We start from the raw sequence: 23,517 nt of genomic DNA, 5'->3' as shown, positions 1-23,517 counted from the left end.
CAGCCCCAGTCTGGGTGATAGACTGCTCGTTGCTGTGTGGCTAGGGTTTTGTTCAGTGGAGATCTTTATGGCAACAGAAAAGGATGTCTTCAGCACAGCAAGTAGTGTTATTATACAAGCTAAATGGAATTTGTATAACCTTGACTCATCTTCTGTAGGCTTTGGTGGAGATGAATCAGATGTCCTTCCTCCAGCAGGAGATAGCAGGCACCAGCAGTGAAAGTTTGGGGTTGCTTGAAAGGCTCACAGGCTGTGCAGGCTGCAAATCAGCAAGCCTCCTTTATTTTTGCTTTTATTTTTGCTTCAGTTGTAGGAAGAACATAACAAGCTGCTCAAAATCAGCAACCACACAGGCTAAGCAGCTGGTGGCATCCTCGTCCACAAAGACAGTAGAGAGCAGGCTGGAAACAGCCATAGCCGTGGTGGCATTGCCGTCTGCAGGGCTTAGACACAGGGGTGAACACACCCAGCGCTGCTAAGCCTGCCCAGACCCACAGGACAGCGGCCAGGTCCCCTGAGCATGCTGTTAGCAGGGCAACAGCAAGGAGGGCGAGCGGGGGAGTGCTGTACCTGACACTTTACTACTGCTACAGTAACGCTCTCTCTTGCCCTGTGTTAAGCTCCAGCCTTTTCCTCGCAGGGCTGGGTAAATGCAGGTGAACATACAGCATTCAAATAGCTGTTGATAGCACCATCTGCAAAAGGCTAATGGCTCATTCATTAAGCAGTGGGAGCCAGCACAGCCACAGTCTAATCAGATATTGTATGATGAATAATTCAGAAATAATCCTCGTATACTTGAATAAATATCAGGAGAAGGGAGGAAAAAAAAATACATATGGCACGTTAAGGGAACAAAACAGACATTTTTCAATGTCCTATGCTGATGAGCTTCGTTATACTGGATGTTAATCATGCAGGTGGCTAATGCCTGAAGAGAAAGCTGACTGAGGGGTTTCTGGCCCAGCATTTGGAAGGTGTTAGTAAGCGGAAAAAACCATGGTGCTCATGGGAAAATCCATTAGTCTTGCATTTTGTAATTTGCATGTGGTCCCGTTGTGTAATTTGCTGGTAACACAGGTGGAGAATTGAGTCTGTGAGGCGATAGCTGGGAAAACCCGGACCTGGCCTTCTGCAGTGCTCTCCTGTGCTGCTGGCAAATCACTTGGATCACCCTGCACACACACAGGCACCCCCACCCCTTTCACTGTAATGTTTTACTCTTAAATGACTGTTTTTTTTATTGTTGTTATTTTGTTGGGGTTTGTTGTTGTTGTTGTTTGTTTTGTTTTGTTTTTTGGTCACTGTATATGTGCAATAGGGGTTCTTAGGTATGTGTGTATCTTGAGCAAAATCCTTTTTTCTGGCTGAGAAGATGCTTGAGACTGCACACTACAGGGCACATCTATTTGCAGGAAAACTGCTCATGTTTGCTGTGAATAAAACCCACTTCAGCCCTGGAACTGGACAGCAGACACGAGGCAGCCTGGGCACCGGGTCAGGACTCAAAAGAGCCCCGGGGCTGGCCGGTGGCCTCCTCCTGGTAGCTCCGGGAGCCTGGAGGGAGAGCGAGGTGAGGCTGAGCCTCAGCCCTGCATCAGTGCAGGAGCCTCCGAGGCAGACAGGTGCCATGGCACCCGACAGACGTGGCACATGGCAATTTTGGCTTTTACGGTGCCAGAAGCTAGCCAAACAGAGTCATAGAATCGTAGAATATCCCAAGTCAGAAGGGACCCATAAGGACCATCAAGCCCAAGTCCTGGCTCCACGCAGGACCACCCAAAAAACAGACCCTGCGTCTGAGAGCGCTGTCCAAATGCTCCTGGAGCTCTGGCAGCTTGGTGCCACCACCACTGCCCCAGGCAGCCTGTGCCAGAGTCTACAGATGTGGCTGTAGGTTTGTGTCTGTCTGTTGTGCATAGTCTGTTCACTAGAGTGAGAGGCATTTTCCATTGAAAATCATCCTAGATTTTAATTTTTACTTAACTCCAGCATTAGCTAAGATGCATTTTGAGCCTGGCTATAGATTTCTCCTTTCCAAAGTCCTTCATCTTATATCGTATGAGATCACTTTCTTTTAATAAATCTGATCTTCCCAAAAGCAATCCTCGACCTTTTAGTCCAAAACATAACAGGAGACTTATTTTAATAAGCAGTGAATGAAATTGAATTCTTTGCCCAGAAAATATGTAAAGAATTGTAATATGAACATCTGAAAAAGAAAAGTTTAGTTGCAACATTTATGCTTTTAATACTAAATGTTTAAGTATAGTCCTTAATGAAAAGTAGTGCCATTGCATTCTAAGCAGTGACAGAAGGAAAATCTATGTATCATAGAACAAGAAATGTACATTTTTGCTGTGCTCTTGGGGATAATATGCTACAGGAAACTTTAAGCTGAAAACCTAAAGAAACAACTCAAGTGACAGATAGTATTATGTTTTTGCCAAATGTTGTAGAACTATTAGAAAGAAAATAAATTTAGGATTTAGGATTTAGGATTGAAAATGTGGAGTTTATATTCTACCCTTCTTGGTTAAAGTAAGAATGTTTCACTAGCCAGGAGGGAAACGTTTTGTTACTGACTAAAATAGCAAACAAAACTGGGAGAGCACAAGAAAAAGGCATCATTTATTCTGACATTAAAAAAATGCAAATTGATTTTGTCTTTATTGTGTAAATCCACCTGCAAAATCATCTTTGGACCCATTACATTTGTGAGTTGCAAAAGCTATACTTCATGCTATTTATATTTGATAAAATTAAAACTGCTTCCAATACAGAAAGTGGAAATAATACTCCAGGTTTTGGAGTTATGAATTTCAAGAGCCCTACAACCTTTACAAAGTTGGTTAATAAAGAAGTTGTTATTGCACACAGTCAGCATTCACTGCAGCATCAAGAGAAAATAGAATTTCTTCCACCACTGGTTCCAAGGATTCTGTGGTATGGTGTCTGTGGGGGAAGAGAACAGGACCTCTGCTCCAGACACTCATCACCTGAAGCAGAAGATCAAGTCTTACTCTAATCTAGATGTCAATGCTGCCTGCAGCCAGAGCCCCTCGCCACTGATGACATGGGCTCTTGCAGCCCCTCTCCCTCCTCTGAGCTGTGATGGGGGCCTTCTCCTTCCTTCCCCACTGCAGAGGGACTGTGGCACCGCACCATTGCAGGATAATAAAGGGCAGTGAGAGGAAGGACTTTGGGGTGGAAGCTTCAAGGTAGGAACTGTGCAAAGTGGGGAACCGAGCCTCTCCTCTCTGACTGCCCAGGTTATGTCCCTGTACAGACCAGCTGCAGAGGCAGGACAGAGGGGCTCCAGGTACCACCTCTGGAAATGCCACTGTAACCTAAAATCACCCGCTGTCCCCAACAGCCAACTGAAAAAGCTTTTCCTGCAGAGGCATCATGTTCTTGAGGTGAGCTGGGGACTCTCCCTCAGATCTACATTGCATGGTCAACATGCTGAAAAAAGTGCTGAAGCCTCACAAAACAAAACGGTACTGTGGGGACACTTGCATTGCAGTTTTCTCTTATTTTGTCTGCTTGAACAAAAAGGCTACTGGAGAAGGGCTGTCAGCTTGGCACCGCTTGTAAATGATACTTTAAATTATCTTAATTTTATTATTTGAGAGTTAAATATTTTGGGTGACACACTTTTTCTTCCACGGAGACGTCAAAGACACCTGGTTGGAAAGAAAACAAGTAGATCTGTCTGAAAGACAGCACACACGGGGACCTTTATGCCATGTACAAACTGTGAAAGCAATTAACGTTTTAGGTATTAATATAAAAGTAGTCGTAGCAGCTGCCTTCTTCTTTATACTATTATGCAAGCAGACCACAGAAATCCAGTGTAAGAAAACAGACTGTATTTTTCACCTCTTTATCAGTTTATTGGTTAATCAGGGGGAAAAAGTGTTAAAAGTCTTACAGCCTGGTTCTACATGTCACTTGCAGAATGAGCCCTAGGCTTGTGTGAGCTGAATTTTGTGGCCCTTCCTGAACATTGTAACTAGTGCGGAACACAAATCTATTTATTTTTAATATAATTTATCAATTTATGATATTCAAATCCTACAAACTTGTTGGACTCGCCAATTGCCACAGCTGGTAATGCAGCAGTTTGCTGGGATTTGGTTAAGACTGGAAACAAGTTAGAATTGGTATCTGAGGAGGTCCCACCTGCTGGGGCGCGAGCGGCCCGGCCAACAATGCCTGCACACAGAGCTTCTGGCAGGGCATCTGCCCGTGAGAGGCTGCTTTAGGAACAGTGCGGTAGCTCTTGGTGACTTGCTGCGCTACCAACGGGCTTATAAGAGGTCTTAATACAACACCATTGTTTCAAATAGGATATGTTGTTATTTAGATACTCTATAAAAAGTCAATTTATATCATAAACTGGGTATGGGTGTTGCTGATTCCCTGCACTTACAGCCATTGCTATCACCCAATAAAGCGATTCACGCGGGACACTTTAAACTCCAGGAATCGTGCTGCGCACTTGTGAAAATGACAGAAAGAGAGGAAATTTCATTGAAATTAAAAATTGCAACAATGGAGTGACGTCAGGCTGCCTTGCAGCAAACGAGAAGCAGCTTGCCACAGAGATGGCAGCCGAAAAGCGCAGGCCGTCTTCAGGAGGGGCTGCGAAAACTCGTGTTAATCTTGGTTACCGTGAGACGCAGCAGCCGCGGCACGGGGGAGCCGCGGGCTGCGCTCCGCTCGGTGCAGCAGGCGCACAAATGGCTCCGCCAGCAGGCGGGGGGCCCGCAGGTGCCGCGCTCCGCCGGGCACGGGGCCGGCGTGCGAGGGGCGCCCGCGGCGTGCGGCCGGGCAGGGCGCTGCACAGCCCCGCGGGCACCAGGCCCGAGCGGCGCCGCCTCGGGCAGCCGGGCCGGGCCGTGCCGCTCCTTAGCCCCGGGCCGAGCGCCAGCCGCAGGCCGGGGACGCGGGGGCAGCGCAGCCCCGTTGGCAGCCGCTGAGAGCGCCGCGGCCCGGCCCGGCCCGGCCCGGCCCAACTCCGCGGCTCCAGGCCGGCGGCTGCGGCGGTGCGGGCGCACCCGGAGCCGCCCGCGGGCACGGCGGGGCCCGGGCCTGCCCCGTCCCGGCCGCGGCCTTAGCGCGGGGAGGGCTCGGCCCCGGCCCCAGCCCCGGCCTCGTCGCCGCCCGGGGCGGGCTCCGTGACCGCCTCGCCTCGGCGCGTGCCGGCGGCGGGAGGCCGCGACCTGCCCCGCGCCTCCCGCCCGGCCTCGGCCCCGGCCCCGGCCCCGGCCCCGGCCCGGAGCCTGCCCGCGGAGCGCCGGGGGCCGCGGCAGCCCTCCCCGCCCCCGGCACGCTCCAGGGAGCCGTTGCACAGGAATCACACGGGAGCGTCTCCCCCATCTGTGCGAGCCGAGGCACCCCCACCCCCGCCTTCCCGCAGTCCCGCAGAGCCTCTCTGCCATTATGCTCCGCCGTCTCCCGGCCAGGCCCCTCCGCAGGCGGCCGGGGCGGCGCGGACCCTAGCCATGCCCGCCTGAGGCCCCGGCCGGGGCAGCCGCGGGCCGCAGCAGGTGTGTTTGCATGGGGTGCGGAGTTTGCATGCGGGGGGGTCGCCTCCTCCCGGCCCGGCTCCCGCACCGCCTGCGCGCAGGCCCCGCCGCGCCGCGGGCAGGCTGCGGGGAGCGGCCCGCGGGGCCTGCCCGGCTCGGCTCGGCGCGGCCCGGCCCGGCCCGGCCCTGCCCCGCCGGGGCGCCGCCAGGACGGCGGCGGCCGGAGCCCCGCGGCCACCCGAGCGGCGGCTTCGTCTGTCCCGGCGGCCGCCCCGCCGGCGCCTCGCCTCCCCCCCCCGCCGTCCCCGTCCCCGTCCCCGCCCGGGCGCCCGAGGGGCCGCGGCCTCCCCTCCCCGGGCTGCCCCGCCGCGGGGTCGGTCGGTGCAGCCGGCGGGCCCGGCGAGGGGCGGGGGGCGGCGGCGCGGGGAGGGGAGGGGGCCGCGGGCCGTGTGCGAGGTGCCCGGGGCCGCGGCGGCCGCGGAGGCCGCAGAGGCGGGGGCAGCCCGCCCGGGCTGCGGGGCCGAGGGAGGGCCGCCTGGGGCCGCCTGTGCGGAGCGGAGGGGCCGAGGCAGCGGCAGAACATGGCAGCGATCCCCGGGGTGGGGTGGGGTGAGGGATGCGGGGAAGGTGCCGGCTCTCGGCGCTCTCCGCAGGGGAAGGGGGGTGCGGGTTGTGCCCGGGGCCTCTGCTAACAGTTGCAGGTGCAGCCTGGAGAGAGGCAGGGGCTAGGTGCTGTAGCCTGGCGTGGCAGCTCCTTGGAGGAAAGAGCCTCGCCGAAGAGCCATCCCACGGCACATCCCGGCGAGGATGGGGCTTGGCACGTAGCAGGAGGTAGTTACGGGTTGTGCCAGTGCGAGGGTGAGTAGCCAAACAGGAGCGGGGCGAACAATGCCTGGGCCTGGGGCAGCTGTCAGCCTCGCAGGAGGAAAGGCCCCGGGTGGCAGAGAAAGCGGGGGGCACGGGCCACGAGCAGCGCTGCGTCCAAAGGCAGGCGCAGGGCCCTGCTCTGGCAGGAGGCTGGCAGCGTGGGGAGCCGTGCCACGGCGAGGCGTGAGCCCAAGGCAGCCGTGGGACGCAGCGCAGGGCTGCGGCCAGCAGCCATCTTTGCGGGGTGGGCCCCGGCCTCCCACGGCTGCGGCTGTGGGAGCCGGGGGGTGCTGGGGCGTGGGTCCGCAGCCTTCGTTTCGGTGCCTCAAGGAGAAGCTGAACAGCAAAGAAAAAAAAATCGGCTGAGCAGCCAGCTCGGTGCTGCTCGGAGGGGGCAAAGGAACTGTTTTGCAGGCATCTCGCTGCTGCGGAAATGGATTTCTTGAGGGGAGGGAGGTGCGCGTGTGGGTAATCTTTGTAGTTAATGCAGTACGGAGCAGGGAGAATGCCACTCGAGCGGCCCCAGATGCAGCGAGCAGTGGGGCGGGTGGGCGCAGACCCCCGGCAGCCCTGGGCATGAGGGGGCAGCTGTGCCGCCGAGCTGCGGCCACCCGTGTGCCGTGGGGAGCGGGGAGGGGGAGCAGCCCTTGGTTAGCAGCCCGTCTCCCAGTGCTGTGGCCGAGCCTGCCTGGTGCTGCAAGAGAGATCCTGTGAGGATTTTTATTGCGGTCTCTTTGTTAGCTACAGACAGGCACGCACACACTCACAGCTTTCAGCCAGGTTGTGGGAGGTAAGTGGGGGAGGAGAGGAAGGGGCGCGTGGGGCGGCACTGGGGAGCAAGGGGCTGCGCGGGCCGGCCGGGCACGGGCTCGGGCACGGCGGGAGCAGGGGGACCGGCTGCTGTCGGCCCCACCGCCACAGAAAGCAGAGCCCCTGCAATTCCAGGGACTTGTTGGCAACTCAGCGAGGGTTGCCATAGCTTTTTATGTAGGGTGACCAGAACCGGCTGGAACTGGTTTGAGGCAGATCAGCTCCTGAACACAATGCAGTCACTGAGCTGCTACAGTGGGATAGCTTCCTCCCTTCATGGCAGCCAAAAGCAGAGGAGCTTGCAGAAAGATACCATCCCAAAACAGTATGTGAATGCACACTTTAGACACACAGCACTGGTATGTGGCTAATGTAGTCATAAAGGATTCTGTATATAAATGTACATATTTGCAGTAACTGAGATTACTTTGGCTTTTCGTGCCTTTTTATGCTTAAGGAATGGGCAAGAGCTGAGATTTATGACCCTTATTAAAATATTTTTGCTTTGCAAGGGTGGGACACTGGTTATGCAGTCTATTTTAAAACTAAACTAAATAAAATTGATTGAATGATTTGTAATTGTAGTTGTGCTTGTGACTGAAGAATGCTGCTTTGCATGCTGTTTTATTTACAGGGTGCTGTCTTGTGGTTTTCTTCTTTAGGAGACGTTGGGGGGGGGTCCGTGCCTTTCTGAAAGGCCAAAAGGAAACGATATTGTTGTAGAATTGTGCATAAAAGCATTGCAAAGATGCTGTAAGGCATACTCGTTTCTCCCTTTTTTTTTTCTCCTTGTAGGCCTATTGATTGGGGCTGCCTTTAACCCTTTCATATTTGCAGAGGTAATGCATCTGTGGCAGTAACTGAGCATTGGCTAAAAAAATCTTTCAAAGGTCAAGGTTCACAAGGTGAGATGCGGTGTTTTGGGTATGAGTATAACAATAGTACAAAGGTACATGTATATGAAAAGTAAATCTGGCTCCTGATTGCACACTTGGCACATTAGTAAAAGAGACAATGGTTTAAGTGTTAGTGAAGAAATACTATTAACCTCCAGGTTTAATAGGATTAAAGCTATTGTTTGTAAAGTCTTACCGATACCTTAGCTAAATACAGTATTTTCATTTAAATATCTTATATCCAGATAGACGTTTTTCACAATGTGGTGATAAAGCATAGGCCTCTGAGTGACAATCATAAATTGTGGACCACATGGCAGTGAACTGTTCTGTGCTGCTTTGCAGCATTGCACATTCAGAATTTGCCGTCTAATTATTTAAAGGTTGCTTGTTTGGCCATATGTGAGTAACCTGATGTTTATTTCTGAATCGAGGTCTTCGGTGTTAAACATGTACTTAATATATCCGACACAGGAAAAAAAAAAAAACATAAAAAATAAATTGTAAGCATGGTGTTTCTTAAACTGTTGTAACCCAGGGAGAATTTTGCAGCAGCCAAGTGGAAAGATGTATTTTAGAGATCTGATGGAGCTCCAGTGGATTATTAGTTGCATGAATTATAATATTGTGCAGTAATGAAATAAGAATGGGAAACCGGATGGGCAGTGCATCAGCTCCTGAGGGATGACTACTTTTAACTCAAAGCAATGGATAATGGATAGGATTATTTATTTATTTATTTATTTTTAATCTAAAAAATAAATGTGTACTTAGGTTTGAGCTGGCATTTGCATCTTACAGTGAAAGCTGGAGGATTCAGAGAGAGGGAGAGGGGGAGAGAGAAGAAAGCAGTAATGAATATAGCAAAGGGAAGAACAAAGGCTGTTAGAGCTTGCACATTGGAACACTAAACCTTTTGCTTTGGGGATTCTTTTGCCAGAGCTGTTACTTCCTATACCAGGAAATCAGCAGCTCTAGACTCTTATGCAGTGCGATTTTAAAAAAATCTGACCAGCCTTGGCTATGTTAGCTGGTTTGGTAATCTACAATCAAGATAAATATGGAGGCAAAATGGTGAAAATGTTCTGGTCTAGGGTGAAATTATGCTTTTTTCCTCTGTTCAGCAGAATAAAGTAGACAGTCTTAAAAGCCTTGAGAGATTGTGGATATTGGGTAAGTTTTATGGTGGCTGATGATAGGCAGGGTGCCTGCATCAGAGTGTGACAAATACAAGAGAACCTTTTTTATTTCTGACTGCAGTGGATTACATAAGATACTTAGATATTAACTGTAGAAAAGTGGAAGTAGAATGCCGATGTTTAGCTTGAAATTAATGTTTTTGTGGTTTTTAATGCAGCTGCAATGTATTGTTTCTCAGATTTGATAGGGCAGTAAGTAGCTTGTGTGGTGGAGCAAAATGCCTAACAACACTGCGCTGATTTGTGTCCATCTTTTTCTGTAATTTGTATGCAGAGGTTCTATATATATTTGACTGTAGACATCTGTAGCAGAATTATGCTTACAAACATGAATTCTTGTTGCATGATAGGAATAGTATCTGTCGCTGCTCTTAATGCATGCTTTTTCCAAGTGTCAGCTAAAATGCATGTAACATGAGAGCACCTTTTAGATTTTTTTTCCCCTCAACCAGAATAGAAAGGTCTGTAAAATTTTAAGTACTTGAATGGTCACCAAATTCAACGTATCTGTTTTATTTGGATTTTTGAACAAGATCTGTACTATGAATTTTTATTTTTAGCAAAGGATTTGAATTTGCGGGGACTTTGTAGGCTCTAAGATAAGAAACCTGACTAGATGCTGGAGTCTGCAGTATTCTTGGTGAGTTGTTGTTTGTTTTGTTTTGTTTTTTTCTTTAGACTAAAAATGTTTGCAAATGCTCTTCACCGGGTGATTTTGATTTTGCACATAGGCCAGCTTCTCAGCAGAAAATGCTGCTTAATGTTTGAGGGTTGGTCCTCTGTTTCAGCAATCATGAGCTCATCTTCCGTTGAGGCTTGTCTCAGGAATTTAATCTTGAGAACAGGGGTAATGACTTATCAAATTCCAAGTCTCTTTTGAATTAATTAACTAGGTTTGTTTTTCTTGGAAGTATGAACGTGTGATAAAATATAAATATGCACACAGATTGCTGGGAATGGATGTTTTTTAAAAAAATGTTGACCCTAATGTTTTAGGGCCTGTTTGTTGCTAGTGTTGCACAGGCTGGCCCTGCCTGACTTGGAGCACTCTCACTGGGGTCGTCTGGAGCTGCTTCATGCAGTTCTCAAGCAGAAATTGACATCCACTTATAAAATTAAAGGAAATGGACAGGAAGCAAGTGTAATTTGGAACGTGGTTCAGAGTTGATTAAATGACGTGATTTAGCGATGGGACTCGGTAGGTCAGGTTGATGGTTGGAGTTCATGATCTTGAAGGTCTTTTCCAACCTAGATGATTCTGTGATTCCAGACTGAGAATCTCTGAATTCACGCTAGCGTTGTACATCCACACTAGTCACATTACTGTACCAGCCCACTTCACATATAGAATTATAAAACTAAACCATTTTTAAATGGGGTGCAAAAATAATGGTTTGAGGACCTACCTGCTTTTTATTAATTTATCTTATTTTTAAAAGAAATCAGGAGGTTACAAGGCCCAAAACTTTAACAGGATCTCTTTGCAAATGTAGGTTGTTTTTATTTGGACAGCTGTAGATAGAGATGGTATGTTCAGCTCCCTGTGGTGTGAGAAAAGAGATAACCTGCCTCCGTGTTGAAATACTCCCTTTATTTTTGCCAGCCAGAGGCTGGTAATAGTGAACTTTGAACCCATTGCATGTGGTTCTCTTCAGACTCTGCTAGAGGTGTTTCAGTGGCAGTGTGTGAGGAGACATTGACTAGACTTCAGAAGACGGCTCTTCTCTTTCCCTTCCTGTACTGTCCTACTCAAAGAGGAGAACTTGAGATAACCTATTTTGAAAAAAAAAAAAAAAAAGTTCAAAAAATTAGTAGTTAGACTGCAAGATGAGGCTTCCAAGGAGCTGTAAATTACAAGGGATTTTATTTTGGCTGTGGAAAAAAAAAAAAAAAAAAGTGGGATTTTGCATAAGAAAGTGAATAAAAACTCTAAAGCCTGTCTTTACTTAATTATACCTATTGGGGGAAGAAGGACTAGAATTTTAAAAGGTAAGATAAATAGGATCTGTATTCAGGTACAGGATAGAGTAGAAAAGGGGACAAAGTCGATTAGCCGCTCTTAGATAGCCAGTTATGGGAATGGATATGTTTTGAAAGAATGTAATAACATAATTGTAAAGCAACTCAGGCTGCTTCTGAGAATAAATACTTGACTTGTTGGCTTGACAAGGCTTTGCCATACCTCATGTTAAAGACTGAATAAGAGACTCTTCTGCAGAGATCTTGTATTCCTAAAAGTTCTACCTGCACGAATCAACAGCAAATGGCAGTGTAAGTTTTCAAACTTCATTCTGGCTGCAAGTGCATCTGCATTCTGTATGTGGAGATAAGTATCATCCTCATGGCCTCTGGGGACTCCCACATAATTCTGTTTACTGGGAAAAGACAATGTGTATACACATGCAATGTAGGTCTGTCTATGCCAGGTTTTTAGCAATATGCTGTGAACATTGTGCAATTGCACAAGTGCAATTCAGGATTTTTTTGTGTGTGATTTTTCCATAACTTCATGTTCTGCTATCCCAACTGTAATTTGTTATGGTTGCTTTCATTTCTGCTGTCTGTGATTTTGAACTTCCACATTTTTTGTGAAAGACACTCCAGAATTGAAAAGTTAAAAACATTGTAAACAATTGTAACCAAACTGAACTTCTGGACAAACCAACAGAATATGCTTGGTGATACATTGACTTTAGTGCTTTACAACTTGTTTGCTTTCAGTATTGGCCAGTTTAACACAGCTCTTGCAGCCTGTGTGCAGATTAACAGGCCTCAGTGATAGTCTAGAACCAGGCAAACAAAAGTAGAGTGAATGGAGGAATCTTTTTTTTTTTTTTTTAATTATTTTGTAAGTATTTTAGCAGTTATTACAAATTGATGTCTTTTGCATACAGTACTGGACAATATTTTCCTCCTTAAGACATCCAGATTTGTTTAAAGTGTCTTTATTGAACAACTTGCGTGAAATTAAATCAAGACCAAATGTGAACTGGTACCGTCTGTTGTGGTAGCATTTTCTTTCTGCACTTCATATTTCAGAATTTTCCTTTAAAATACTGAATCTGACTTTCTCCTGTTACACTGTATACATTCGCAAATTGTGCCCAGAGTTTTGAGAAACAAAATCAAGAAGCCTGAACTAGCTCCGGTGCTGCTAAGCAAGGCTTCCATAGCCAGCAATGGTCTTTGCTTGAAACCACATGCCTGCAGTTGCTCAGAGGTTGGGGATAAAAGAGAGGAGAACATGGACATTTCCCCAAAGTTATTTTGGTTAGGACCTGACTGCATATAGCTAATTATGGTTTCAGAAAACTAAAGAAAAACCATTATGTATACAGAGTTTTGCCATCTGCTTCTGTCTGTATGCTTTTGGCAATGTATGGTAACATCTACATTTGTCTAAGTTGGTAGAAATAACTTCTGTTGAAAACCAAAATACTACATTTAATCATTTTACTATAGTAAAGTTGTGCCTTTGACTAGTGGATACACGTGCTTGAATGGTCATATTTGATAGGGGCAGAGCAGTTTATTGTGAAGGGTGCAGAGACAGATGTATAAATCACAGGTACTGGCTGGGCGTTGTGTAGCATCGTACCTTGTGCCGGTTCCAAAATGTTCTAAGTGATAGTGCTGGGAGCTGGGATTGTGCTCCAGATCAACAGTTTGTGGGCAGTGTTTCAAAAAGCTTCCATAACTTGCTTCCATTTGATAGAGGATGCTAAAGATGCGTTCAGATATTGTTATGATTGGGTAATAAGGCAAGGTAGGTCTGGATGCTCATTACTGGTTTAAAACTTTTATGATGAGAGTGGTCAGTCCCTGGAACATGTTGCCCTGAGAGGTTTTGGAGTCTCCATCTTCAGAAATATTGACAGCCTGACTGGACAATGTCTTGAGCATCCTGCTGTAGCTGACTCTGATTTGAGCAGAAAAGTTGGAGTTCCAGAGGTCCCTTTCAACCTCAGTTATTCTGTGCTTCTATGAAATGGCTGTTGGAAACTTCTAGGGGCTAGTAAAGAATAAATCTTTAAATCCTTCTGAAACTATCGACAGTTGCTGTTGATAAAAAAAAAAAAAAAAAAAGTTAATACTTGAAATATGTCGATACTACTTGCCTTCCCAAGCTTTTTTGAAGAGGTGGAAGAGGAAGTAATAAAATTGGTAGACTGTTCTCTTAAAAAAAAATAGAAGTGCAAATTCAAACTTGTCTTACTCATTGGAGGTTGTATGTGGAGACAAGTAGGATTTTCCTTTTTTAAGGGAGCTACCGTGCATAATGTTGAAATATCAGATTGCTTGGTATAAATGTTGAGTGTAAAACACACCAGTACTTCAAAAAGATGGTCAAAAAGCTAAGGACTGGTACAACAGCTGCCTGTCATGAAAGTTTTATTTTTGGAAGCAAGAATCTGCCTGATTTTTTTCAATACTAACAAGTCATGGGATCCTTGATAAACCAAAAGGAGCCTGTATTTTATGTGAATATGATCAGCATTGCTGATTGTGGTTAAAGTGGCCTCTTGCATATCCTTCTTGCCTGCTGAGTATTTCAAACCACACTGAGTCATGATTTGAGATGTGGTTCTCATTTCCTGGAAAAGTTTTGGTGGTTGAACTAGCATATTGCTTTTGTCTCTCCTTAGATACTTAGCTTTCAAACTAAACAGTCAGAAGTGTTAGTCAATCATCATTGCTAATATGCATCATTGCTAATATGCAAGATAACTAATGAGCTGCTTATAATTTGTGTGTCAGGCTAAGATTTGCCTAAGGTTGGGATATATTACTGTAAGTCTGGTTGAATCACTTATGTCTTCTCTGTATGATGAAATTTCTTGGCATAATGATACAAAAATAAAAAATATATATTTTTGTGCAGGTGAGGCTGGTATTACTCTCTGTGTATGCATTTTGCTCCAGAGTGAACTTGTTGCTATATAGGTGTCATTACTTGCATTTGAAAGCAGAATAATTACACCAGATTATCAGATATTTGTTCTGGAATACCATGTCTAACTGGGAATTTATAAATATTTTGCTGTTGCTGTTCCATAAATCTTCTTATAGAGACTAGGCATTACCATGTACTAGACACCAAAAAATGCTTTCTCAGTGCTGTTGTTTCTTGGTACTGAAAAGGATGCTAATTTTCTTTAAAGAACGTACAAAAGAAAATGTGTCTGCCCTAGAGAGAGCACAGTCCACAACTGTATATTGTATAGAAGTAAAAACAGTAGGAAGTGTTTAGGGAAATTAAAGGAATGTAGTCACAATAACATGAGTGCCATAGGTAGATGAAAATTAACTTTTTTTTTTTTTTCCTTAAATAGTGAACAGATTTGCTGCTGAAAGGAAACTTAAGTTGCATATTTGAGCATGGAGACATACAGCCAGTGTAGATGGTCATATGGGATTTGAAGACACAAGTTGGGAATTTAATACAGCAGAAAGGACAAGGCTGGTACAGGCAGTTAAAACAATTGTGTGGTGCCATTGGATTTGTGGTTGAGAAATGAAGAGTTGGATGGGCAAGAGCGTGTGTCAAGAAGGAAAACTTGTTCAGTTTTTTACAGGTTAATGATGAATAAAAGAATAAAAATTGAATATGTTATACCATGCTTGTGATTAAGAATATGTTGTTAGAAATATTAATGCAAAGAGAGTGTTCATTGGGTAAGTACTGTCAGTGCTGGGTCTGAAAAGCTTAAATTGTTCTCGTACCTGACAGACAAAATCAATGTTATGCACAGTTTGGATCTATGTGGGAGCTGGCAGATCACCCTGTTTTTTGCCTTCATTACGGTGGTAACTTCCCCCAAAAGTCTGACTGCTTGCAGTTGCTTAGCTTTACACCAAAAAGTACCTTTTAATTTCTGCAGTAATTTAAAGACAGCTTGGTCTGTCTTGTGAAGAATAATGTGCCCCATCTGCAGCAGTCCTAAAGCCCAACTGTAAGATGGATCATACTTAGTAACTGAGTAAAAGTATTTTCTTCTGTGTTTTTTCCCCTTGGCAGAGTGCATGAAAAGGTAGGTTTGTTTGTTTTTTCTCATATGGCTAGAATCCCTCCACCTGGAACCAGCACAGATACAGGGCTTGAGGAGGAGCGACAAAAATTCCCTGTAATAAAACAAAACAGCCTTTAATCCTTCAGAAGCAGCTATTTGCTTCTGGGCCCTAATGTTTCTTCAGTTGCTATTTATGTCATCACATGTTTGAGCCTTCCCCACATCTCTGCAAACAATCACTGTAAGAAAGCTGTATTTCAAAATGGTATCTTGAATCTGTAACAGTAGAATAGGAGCTTTCAGATGTACTCTGTCTTGCACATGTTCTGCCGTTTTTCTGGAATCAGCCTTAGAAAACCCTTGCATGCATCTTTAGGTTTTCCATTTTAACAGGTAGGATACGACAGTGCCAAAAGGTTTACAAGAATGTAACTATTCCTGATGGGTAAGGCAGCAGATTCTTGTCCTGCTCGCTTACTGCCTCACTGATGGCAAAGCGTTCTCACAGAGGGGTTCTTGTTTTGACATAATTACCAAGCGAGTGCTTCACTGGAATGTGTTACCAGATGAGTGAAAAGGCTGACTGGGAGAATAAGACAGTGGAACAGCAAAGCAGTATCTTCCTTTGGCTGAAACCTGGGCCATTTTCTCCATGATGTTCATAGGAAGCCCTTATTCAGGAGATGCATTTCCAAAGAAAGAAAAAATTTGCATCGTGAACAAATGCTTTGAGCGGGGAAACAAAATGATCTTTATGTCTCCTCCAGCATTTAATTCAGACCTTACATTTCATCAAGATAATGATGTGCATGTAACAGTGGACTTTATCCCCAGAGAGACTGACGTAAACCATGAAGCAAGGATATCCTTACAACTCTCAGAGTCCTTTATCTTCTGGACTTAAGACTCACTGGTAGTCTGACCAGGAGTCCAGTCACCCACCGTCAAAAAACAGAACCCAAAAGCATCGTTTCTCGCTGCACTGGCTTTTTTTTTTCCTTTTTGCTTTTATCACTGAATAATCAGGAAAGTAATGCTTGGATTTTTAAAGACCCTTTTAAAATTATTATTTTTCATAAAGTAATTCGAATTCCATTGCAAATGTGGCAGGCCTTCCGTGACATCCTCCTGGTAACAATCAGCAGACAGCTGGGCGGAGAGGCAGGAAATGGAGTTAGTCCAAGGGAAGTAAAAGGAGTTTACAAAGTGCAACCACCATCTGAAAATGAAATGGTACTGTGGACAGAGAGAGAACATCTAAGAACTGTCTCTTTATATAAGTGCACTCCAAATTAGGGATATTTAATTTATGGTTTAATCTATCCAGTGTGTTTTGTAATATATGCTTCAAGTTAGTAGTCCCATGTATTGATGTGCATTTAATTTCTGTTATTTAGAAAATAAAAATAGAAAGTATTTCAGACAAAGATGTTTGAGAAGGTGGATGTCTTGCAGGTTGTTTCTTTAAATATTTTCTTTTTGCTTATCCTTGGTTAGACGTGTTGCAGACTGCTTCTCTGTTTAATTCTGAAGATCTTCCTTTGTTAAGTGCACTTGAAAGTCATTAGCAATAAAAGAGATAATTTTAATGGCAGCCTTTTGATGCAAGGTGTTTTTTTTTTCATCTTTGTATGTCTCTTGGGAGATGTTGAGCTTTGCTCACAGCAATTCTCAAAGAAAGCAGCTGTCAAAGAAATTCCAGTTCCTGGAAAATCACCATTTCCTAGGGAACCAGGAACTTGCCTCATTTCCCATTCTGAAGTATTTACAGGCTTCGGGTCGGCCCAGAGAAGGAATAGACCAACAACTTGTCTGGCAGCCAAGGCGACAGTCAATTTCAATCTGAGATAAAAGGCAAAGTTTCACCTTTAAGGGGAAGGGTTATTGAAAGATGTCTGTAGAAGCCACCTTCCTCTTTTTTTACTGAGTCCTGACAATTGTGAAGTGAACATAGTTCATATACTGAGTCTTAAAATGATACTCTAGAATAACAAGGAAAAAATTAATAAAATGTCAAGGTTACAACTTTGTTTAGTTGTTTAGCAAGACTTGCCATGCCTTTTCTCCCTTCTTGTTTAATGTAAATTGCTTTACAGGTTTGAAGGATGGCAGAGATCCTCTGCAAGGTCAAGAGCAGTTCTGGGTGCCCTATGCAGACAAAACCCCTCCGTTCTTGTGCTCTGGTAGAGTGCGGGAATCGGTCTGGATGCCTGAAAGACAGTTGTAGCTTTATGCAGCGTGCTCTCTATGGATAAATTTATGATCTCAGCTTAAAGCTTCAGACCTCTGAATTCTTCTGAAGAATTTTCCCATTTTGGAATTAGCCTTAATGAAGTTTCTTGGTAAAGAACAAATGCGTCTCCTCCTCTGTTACGTAGTTTTGCTCTTAAAGATACGTGGATAAAATACTGTGTGAGTGGCCTTTACTTAATTCATTGCTATTGTTAAATGTTAATGAAACTCCATTACATATAATTGGAGGAAGTTTTAGACAAGGAATATTTTAAGGTTCTTTTTAGTGTGTTTAGTAACTGCAAAAAGACATCCATAGATAGATGTACAGTTGGAGTGCAAGTTAGTATATCAAATCATTAAAAACTGTCAATTAAGGCTTTGTTATTGTGGGTTTGTGTGGATTTGCATGCTGTGGTCTCTAGAAACTTCTTCACTTAAATCTTATAACAACTTTCTTTGTAATGTTAACATTACATATGTATGTGATTCTTCCTCTTTGTTAAATAAATAAATAAATAAAAAGTAAAGTAATTCATAAAGATGTTAACAAGTACCTTGCAACCCAGCAACCTCTACTCAGTAATTTGTAAGCAGGGTGTTAAAGTTGCAGTTCAGTCAAGGTGAACTATTACTTAAATATCCACTGTCTATTTTTTTTTTTTTTTTTACCAGCCTAGGTAGCGACTTAACTCTGAATTGTTGTCGTGCCTGGGGTGTGTTACCACAGTTGTGATTATTTGCATTGTGAATAAAACATAGCTGGGGCAGAAAAAAAAGGTCATTTTAGACGTTTGTCTTTCAGGTTACATTCATTATGGTACATCCAGTGTGTTTTCTTAATTTGTGCTCCATTTATGATAAGGTATGCATCCACATGGAAACAAGGGATACGATCAGACTGGCAGCTCTAGATAGTCTTTTGTCCTTGTCTGTCGTGCCAGATTCTGTCACCAAAGACAGAAATGTTTTGATCTGTGGTGTTCACTGTAGCTTAGTATTCAAACTAGCAAAGTGGTTTTTCTTACATTTTAACTATTACTCTTGAAGGAGTATCTTGGCAGAGCTCCTCTTCCAATGTCTTTACGACAGCTGAAAAGAGGAAGCAGGCAGCAGGACAGCATCTTCCCAAAGCTGTGCTGCGGCCAGGCTCCTTTTGAGTGGGCCCACCTTCTGGTTGTCAGCTCTGTCCTTTGCAAGTTACTCCTAGTGAGTAATTCAGTGTCATGTACTAAATGTGTCTGGTCTCCTGGGATCTACTCTGGGTAAGGGCTGATGACACAGTGGTACACAGATATCTAAGCCAGTTTTAGGCTGAGTAGTTTAAAGTCCCAAGAACAAAGCAGTCATGACTGTGCGTTCAGGCTAACTTACTCTTTGGGGACATCTGTGCAGGGTGGAGTTTTTCCCCTGTTGTGCTTTGTTAGACAATTAGAGAAGGCATTCTGGAAAGGTTTCAATTTCTTGTTCTTTTCTGTTAATACCCTCACTGATGTAGAGTAAGTGATTATTGCAGTCTTCATCCATGGATTATATAAAAGTCTTTGCACTTCAGGAATGCTCATTTGTCTCTTTGTCTTGCAGGGAATAACTTAATGGCTTTTAAATCTAGAAGGGACCATTATGTTTATGTAGTGTGAACTTCTGCAAAGCTTGGACCAAAGAATGTTCCTCAGTAACTTTTGTATCAAACCTGTGTGTGTTCTGTATATGGAGCTTTTTGAAAGAAATCAATAATAGACTTAAAAATATAAACAGATTAAAAAGGAAATTATGCCAGTGCAGGATTCCTTTTATCACAAAATCACAGAATGATTGAGGTTAGAAGGGACCTCTGGAGGTCATCTGTCCCCTCCGTTCCCTCCCCCTTCTGTAATTCATCTTTTTAGACCTCTGTAAGTGATTTGTTTTGCACCCCTTTGCAAATTCTTGAAACATATGTGGAAAAAGGCAAATACCGTAGTGGGATTTATGAAGGAAAAGTACACTTAAAGTTAGCTTTCCTTTTACACAACATTTGCAAAGTTTCAGTTTTTAGTTATCTGTTGGGTTTTGGAATGGAAAGGAAAAAACAGTGATAGTGTCCAGTGCTGAACAGAAAGAATGGGATCTGGAAATTGTTATCAGGAAAGGGGAAAAACAAACAACAACAAAAGAAACCCCTAAGGATCTGGTATTGTTTACCCTAAAAAGTAGGCTGAAGGGAGGTAATGGTCTCAGCATAAAGTGCTGTTGCAAAGAGTATAGGTGAATAGAACCACACGTAGTTGCATCAAGAGAGATTCAGATTATTCAGTAGGAAATACAATGGTGAAATTGTGAACAACTGGAATAAATTGCATTGGAGGTTGTAGAATGGGAGGTCTGTAAAGTCGATGAGACACCTGGAAAGCAATGCAGATATAGCAGATCCTTTGTTGGAGTTACTGGAGAAAAAAAATGCATTGTGGATACTGGGAGACAGATATTCCATAATTCATATAAAGCAATTTAGCTTATAGAAAACAGTGCATTAGTCTTGAACTGTTCGTAGAAATACATCTGTTTTGCTCACTTTGAGAAGGTTCATGAGGTTGATAGTGCAAATGTCAAGTCAAAACTAGACTTAGGAGGAATTGCAAATACCTCATTTTTCTGAAAGTCTAGGTATCTTGCTGTAATCGTAGCATGGGTGGGAGATGGTAGCAGGGAGTGTAGGAGAGTGGGCAGGAAGAAAGCTACTTGAAGAGAAAATTTGTTCCTAGAATAAAAATACTAGGTTACAGTCTGTGAACTTGATGGATTGCTGTAGCTCTTGGCATTGTAATCCAACTGTACCTCTGCACTGGATACTATTCTGTAATGTGTAATTTCTGAAAATACTATTTCAGAGGTGAAATAACTTTTTGCATGGCATATGTGAACATATGTTTATTTTGTGTGTGTGCTATTAGAACGTAAAATACTGAGATGATGATTTTCTGCTTATTTTACAGACTTGCTTACAATCAAATACATGACCATGGGGGATATGAAGACCCCAGATTTTGACGACCTTCTTGCAGCCTTTGACATACCAGACATGGTTGACCCAAAAGCAGCTATTGAATCTGGACATGATGACCATGAAAGCCACATAAAACAAAACGCTCATACAGATGAAGATTCTCATGCACCATCATCATCTGATGTTGGTGTGAGTGTCATTGTGAAAAATGTACGTACAATTGATTCTTCTGAAGGAGTGGACAAGGATGGCCACCATTCCACAGGCAATGGCTTGCATAATGGCTTTCTAACATCATCAGCTCTCGATAGTTACAGTAAAGATGAAGGCAAGTCATTTAAAGATGATGGGTCAACTTCCGAGAGTACATTGAAGGATTCAGCTTTCAACCAGTTTAGCCCAATTTCAAGTGCTGAAGAATTTGATGATGATGAAAAAATTGAGGTGGATGACCCTCCAGACAAAGAAGAGATGCGTGCAAATTTCAGGGCAAATGTCTTGACAGGATCTGTATCTCAGCAGGAATATGACAAACTAAAAGCACTTGGAGGGGAGAACTTGATTAAATCTGGTATCCCTGTTTCAAGCAGTATAGATAAAAATAAAGTAGCTAAACGAGAGACAGAGACAAACTCTGTGAATTTAAGTGTTTATGAGCCTTTCAAAGCTCGGAAAGCAGAGGACAAATTGCTAAAAGACAATTCTGAGAAGCTTCTTGAAAACAGGGTACTTGATGGAAAACTGAGCACAGAAAAAAGTGAAACGAGTCTTGCCAGCATTTCACAGTCCAAAGCAAAGTCATCAGCAAAGCTTTCTTCGTGCATTGCTGCGATTGCAGCACTGAGTGCTAAAAAGGCAGCTACAGATACCAGTAAGGATTTACAGTCTAATTCAGGAGAGTCTTCTCCATTACCAAAAGACATGAGCGAAAGTCCCCGGGCTATGGAAAAGTCACCCGAATCTCAGAGTCTTATTGATGGTGCTAAAAAGCCGTCTGTTAAGCCACCTGATAGTCCCAGGAGTGTATCAAGTGAAAACAGTAGCAAAGGGTCTCCATCTTCTCCTGCAGGGTCAACACCAGCAATTCCTAAAGTTCGCATAAAAACCATCAAGACTTCCTCTGGGGAGATAAAGAGGACTGTTACTAGAGTGTTGCCGGAGGTTGATTTGGACTCTGGTAAAAAGACAGAGCAGAGTGCTTCTATGGTAACTTCCATGACATCTCTCCTGTCCTCTCCAACTTCTGCTGTTCTTTCCTCTCCTCCTAGAGCTCCTCTCCAGTCCGCAGTTGTCACCAATGCAGTTGCATCTGCAGAACTTGCACCAAAGCAGGTCACTATCAAACCTGTGGCTACTGCCTTTCTCCCAGTTTCAGCGGTTAAAACAGCAGGTTCACAAGTTATTAATTTGAAGCTTGCTAACAATACTACAGTGAAAGCCACTGTAATATCTGCTGCTTCAGTGCAGAGTGCCAGTAGCGCCATTATAAAAGCTGCCAATGCTATACAGCAGCAGACTGTTGTGGTGCCAGCATCCAGCCTTGCCAGTGCGAAACTTGTGCCAAAGACAGTCCATCTTGCCAACCTTAATCTTCTGCCTCAAGGTGCTCAAACCACCTCTGAACTCCGCCAAGTGCTAACGAAACCTCAGCAGCAAATAAAGCAGGCAATAATTTCTGCAGCAGCCTCACAGCCTTCTAAAAAGGTGTCTCGAGTCCAGGTGGTGTCATCTCTACAGAGTTCTGTAGTGGAAGCGTTCAACAAGGTGCTGAGTAGCGTCAATCCTGTCCCGGTTTACATCCCAAACCTTAGTCCCCCTGCCAATGCCGGAATAACGTTACCAACACGAGGTTACAAGTGCTTGGAGTGTGGCGACTCGTTTGCTCTCGAGAAGAGCCTGACACAGCATTACGACAGGAGGAGCGTGCGAATTGAAGTGACGTGTAATCATTGTACAAAGAATTTAGTTTTCTACAACAAATGCAGCCTTCTTTCCCATGCTCGTGGACACAAGGAAAAAGGAGTTGTAATGCAGTGTTCCCATCTGATTTTAAAACCAGTCCCAGCAGATCAAATGATAGCATCTCCTTCCAGCAATACTGCTACATCTATGCTTCAAAGCCCTGTGGGAGTCGGCACGCATACTGTGACAAAGATACAGTCTGGCATAACGGGGACAGTAATATCAGCTCCAGCAAGTACTCCCATCATTCCAGCTATGCCACTAGATGAAGATCCATCAAAACTCTGTAGACATGGTCTAAAGTGTTTGGAGTGTAATGAAGTTTTCCAAGATGAGACATCTCTTGCTACACATTTCCAGCAGGCTGCAGACACAAGTGGACAAGTAGAGTATCATATGTTTAAATTCCAATGTTTCACTTATAAGCCTAGGAGACTTTGGATATGTTTTTCTTTCATTTAGATGTTAATTACCTGAATCTCCATGATGAAAAACAAACTAAGACCACAAAAACAATCTTGCACACACTTTTATAGTGAACGTCAACATTTTTAAATAAGACTTTTCTTAGATTTTTTTACGTCATTGAAGTCTAAAATTTCCACTGTATATTTTTAACTAGAATTTAGCATTAGCTTTTTTACAGGTGAACCTTGTAATACTGCAATTGATAATGGCCTTTACTATCCTTGTGCTTTGAAATTTGATTATCCCATGGAATCCACTTAATTGGCACCCTCATTAACAGCACGCTTTTTAGTCTGAGAAATATTTTTAAGTGATTCATTCTTGAGCCATCCGTGGTTTTTGTTATTTTCATATAACACTATAAGTGAGGTTGGCTTTCCTGTTACCTACAGGGACTCTAGCCAGCGAATAAATGGCACACTGTCCTGAAAGGGTACACGTGCTGTGTTCTTCAGGTCTTTCTTGAACAGAAAGTGGTGTTCACTAGCATACCTTACTTGCTATGTGACCATTTGCATATTTGCATTGGTTTTACTTTCCTCTCATGATTGC

General features: G+C 44.1%; 1 protein-coding gene across 20 annotated transcripts in view; it reads left to right on the top strand.

Annotated features, from left to right (window-relative positions):
* The window catches only part of ZNF532 (zinc finger protein 532), a 53,641-nt gene that overhangs the window by 2,386 nt on the left and 27,738 nt on the right, over positions 1–23,517 (top strand). The window contains exons 1-4 of one of the 20 annotated variants that reach the window (XM_027447164.3): positions 5,054–5,555; positions 8,007–8,116; positions 9,867–9,946; positions 20,525–22,881. In XM_027447164.3, the coding sequence (XP_027302965.1) occupies positions 20,545–22,881 (2,337 nt within the window). In that variant the 5' untranslated portion in view covers positions 5,054–5,555; positions 8,007–8,116; positions 9,867–9,946; positions 20,525–20,544. The other 19 variants (XM_021275039.4, XM_038171322.2, XM_027447162.3 and 16 more) reach the window with 19 other exon arrangements.

Source organism: Anas platyrhynchos, chromosome Z (genome assembly GCF_047663525.1).
Source record: "Anas platyrhynchos isolate ZD024472 breed Pekin duck chromosome Z, IASCAAS_PekinDuck_T2T, whole genome shotgun sequence".
Taxonomy (NCBI): domain Eukaryota; kingdom Metazoa; phylum Chordata; class Aves; order Anseriformes; family Anatidae; genus Anas; species Anas platyrhynchos.
Note: the sequence above shows the minus strand (reverse complement) of the source record. Positions and strands in the feature narration are given on the sequence as shown.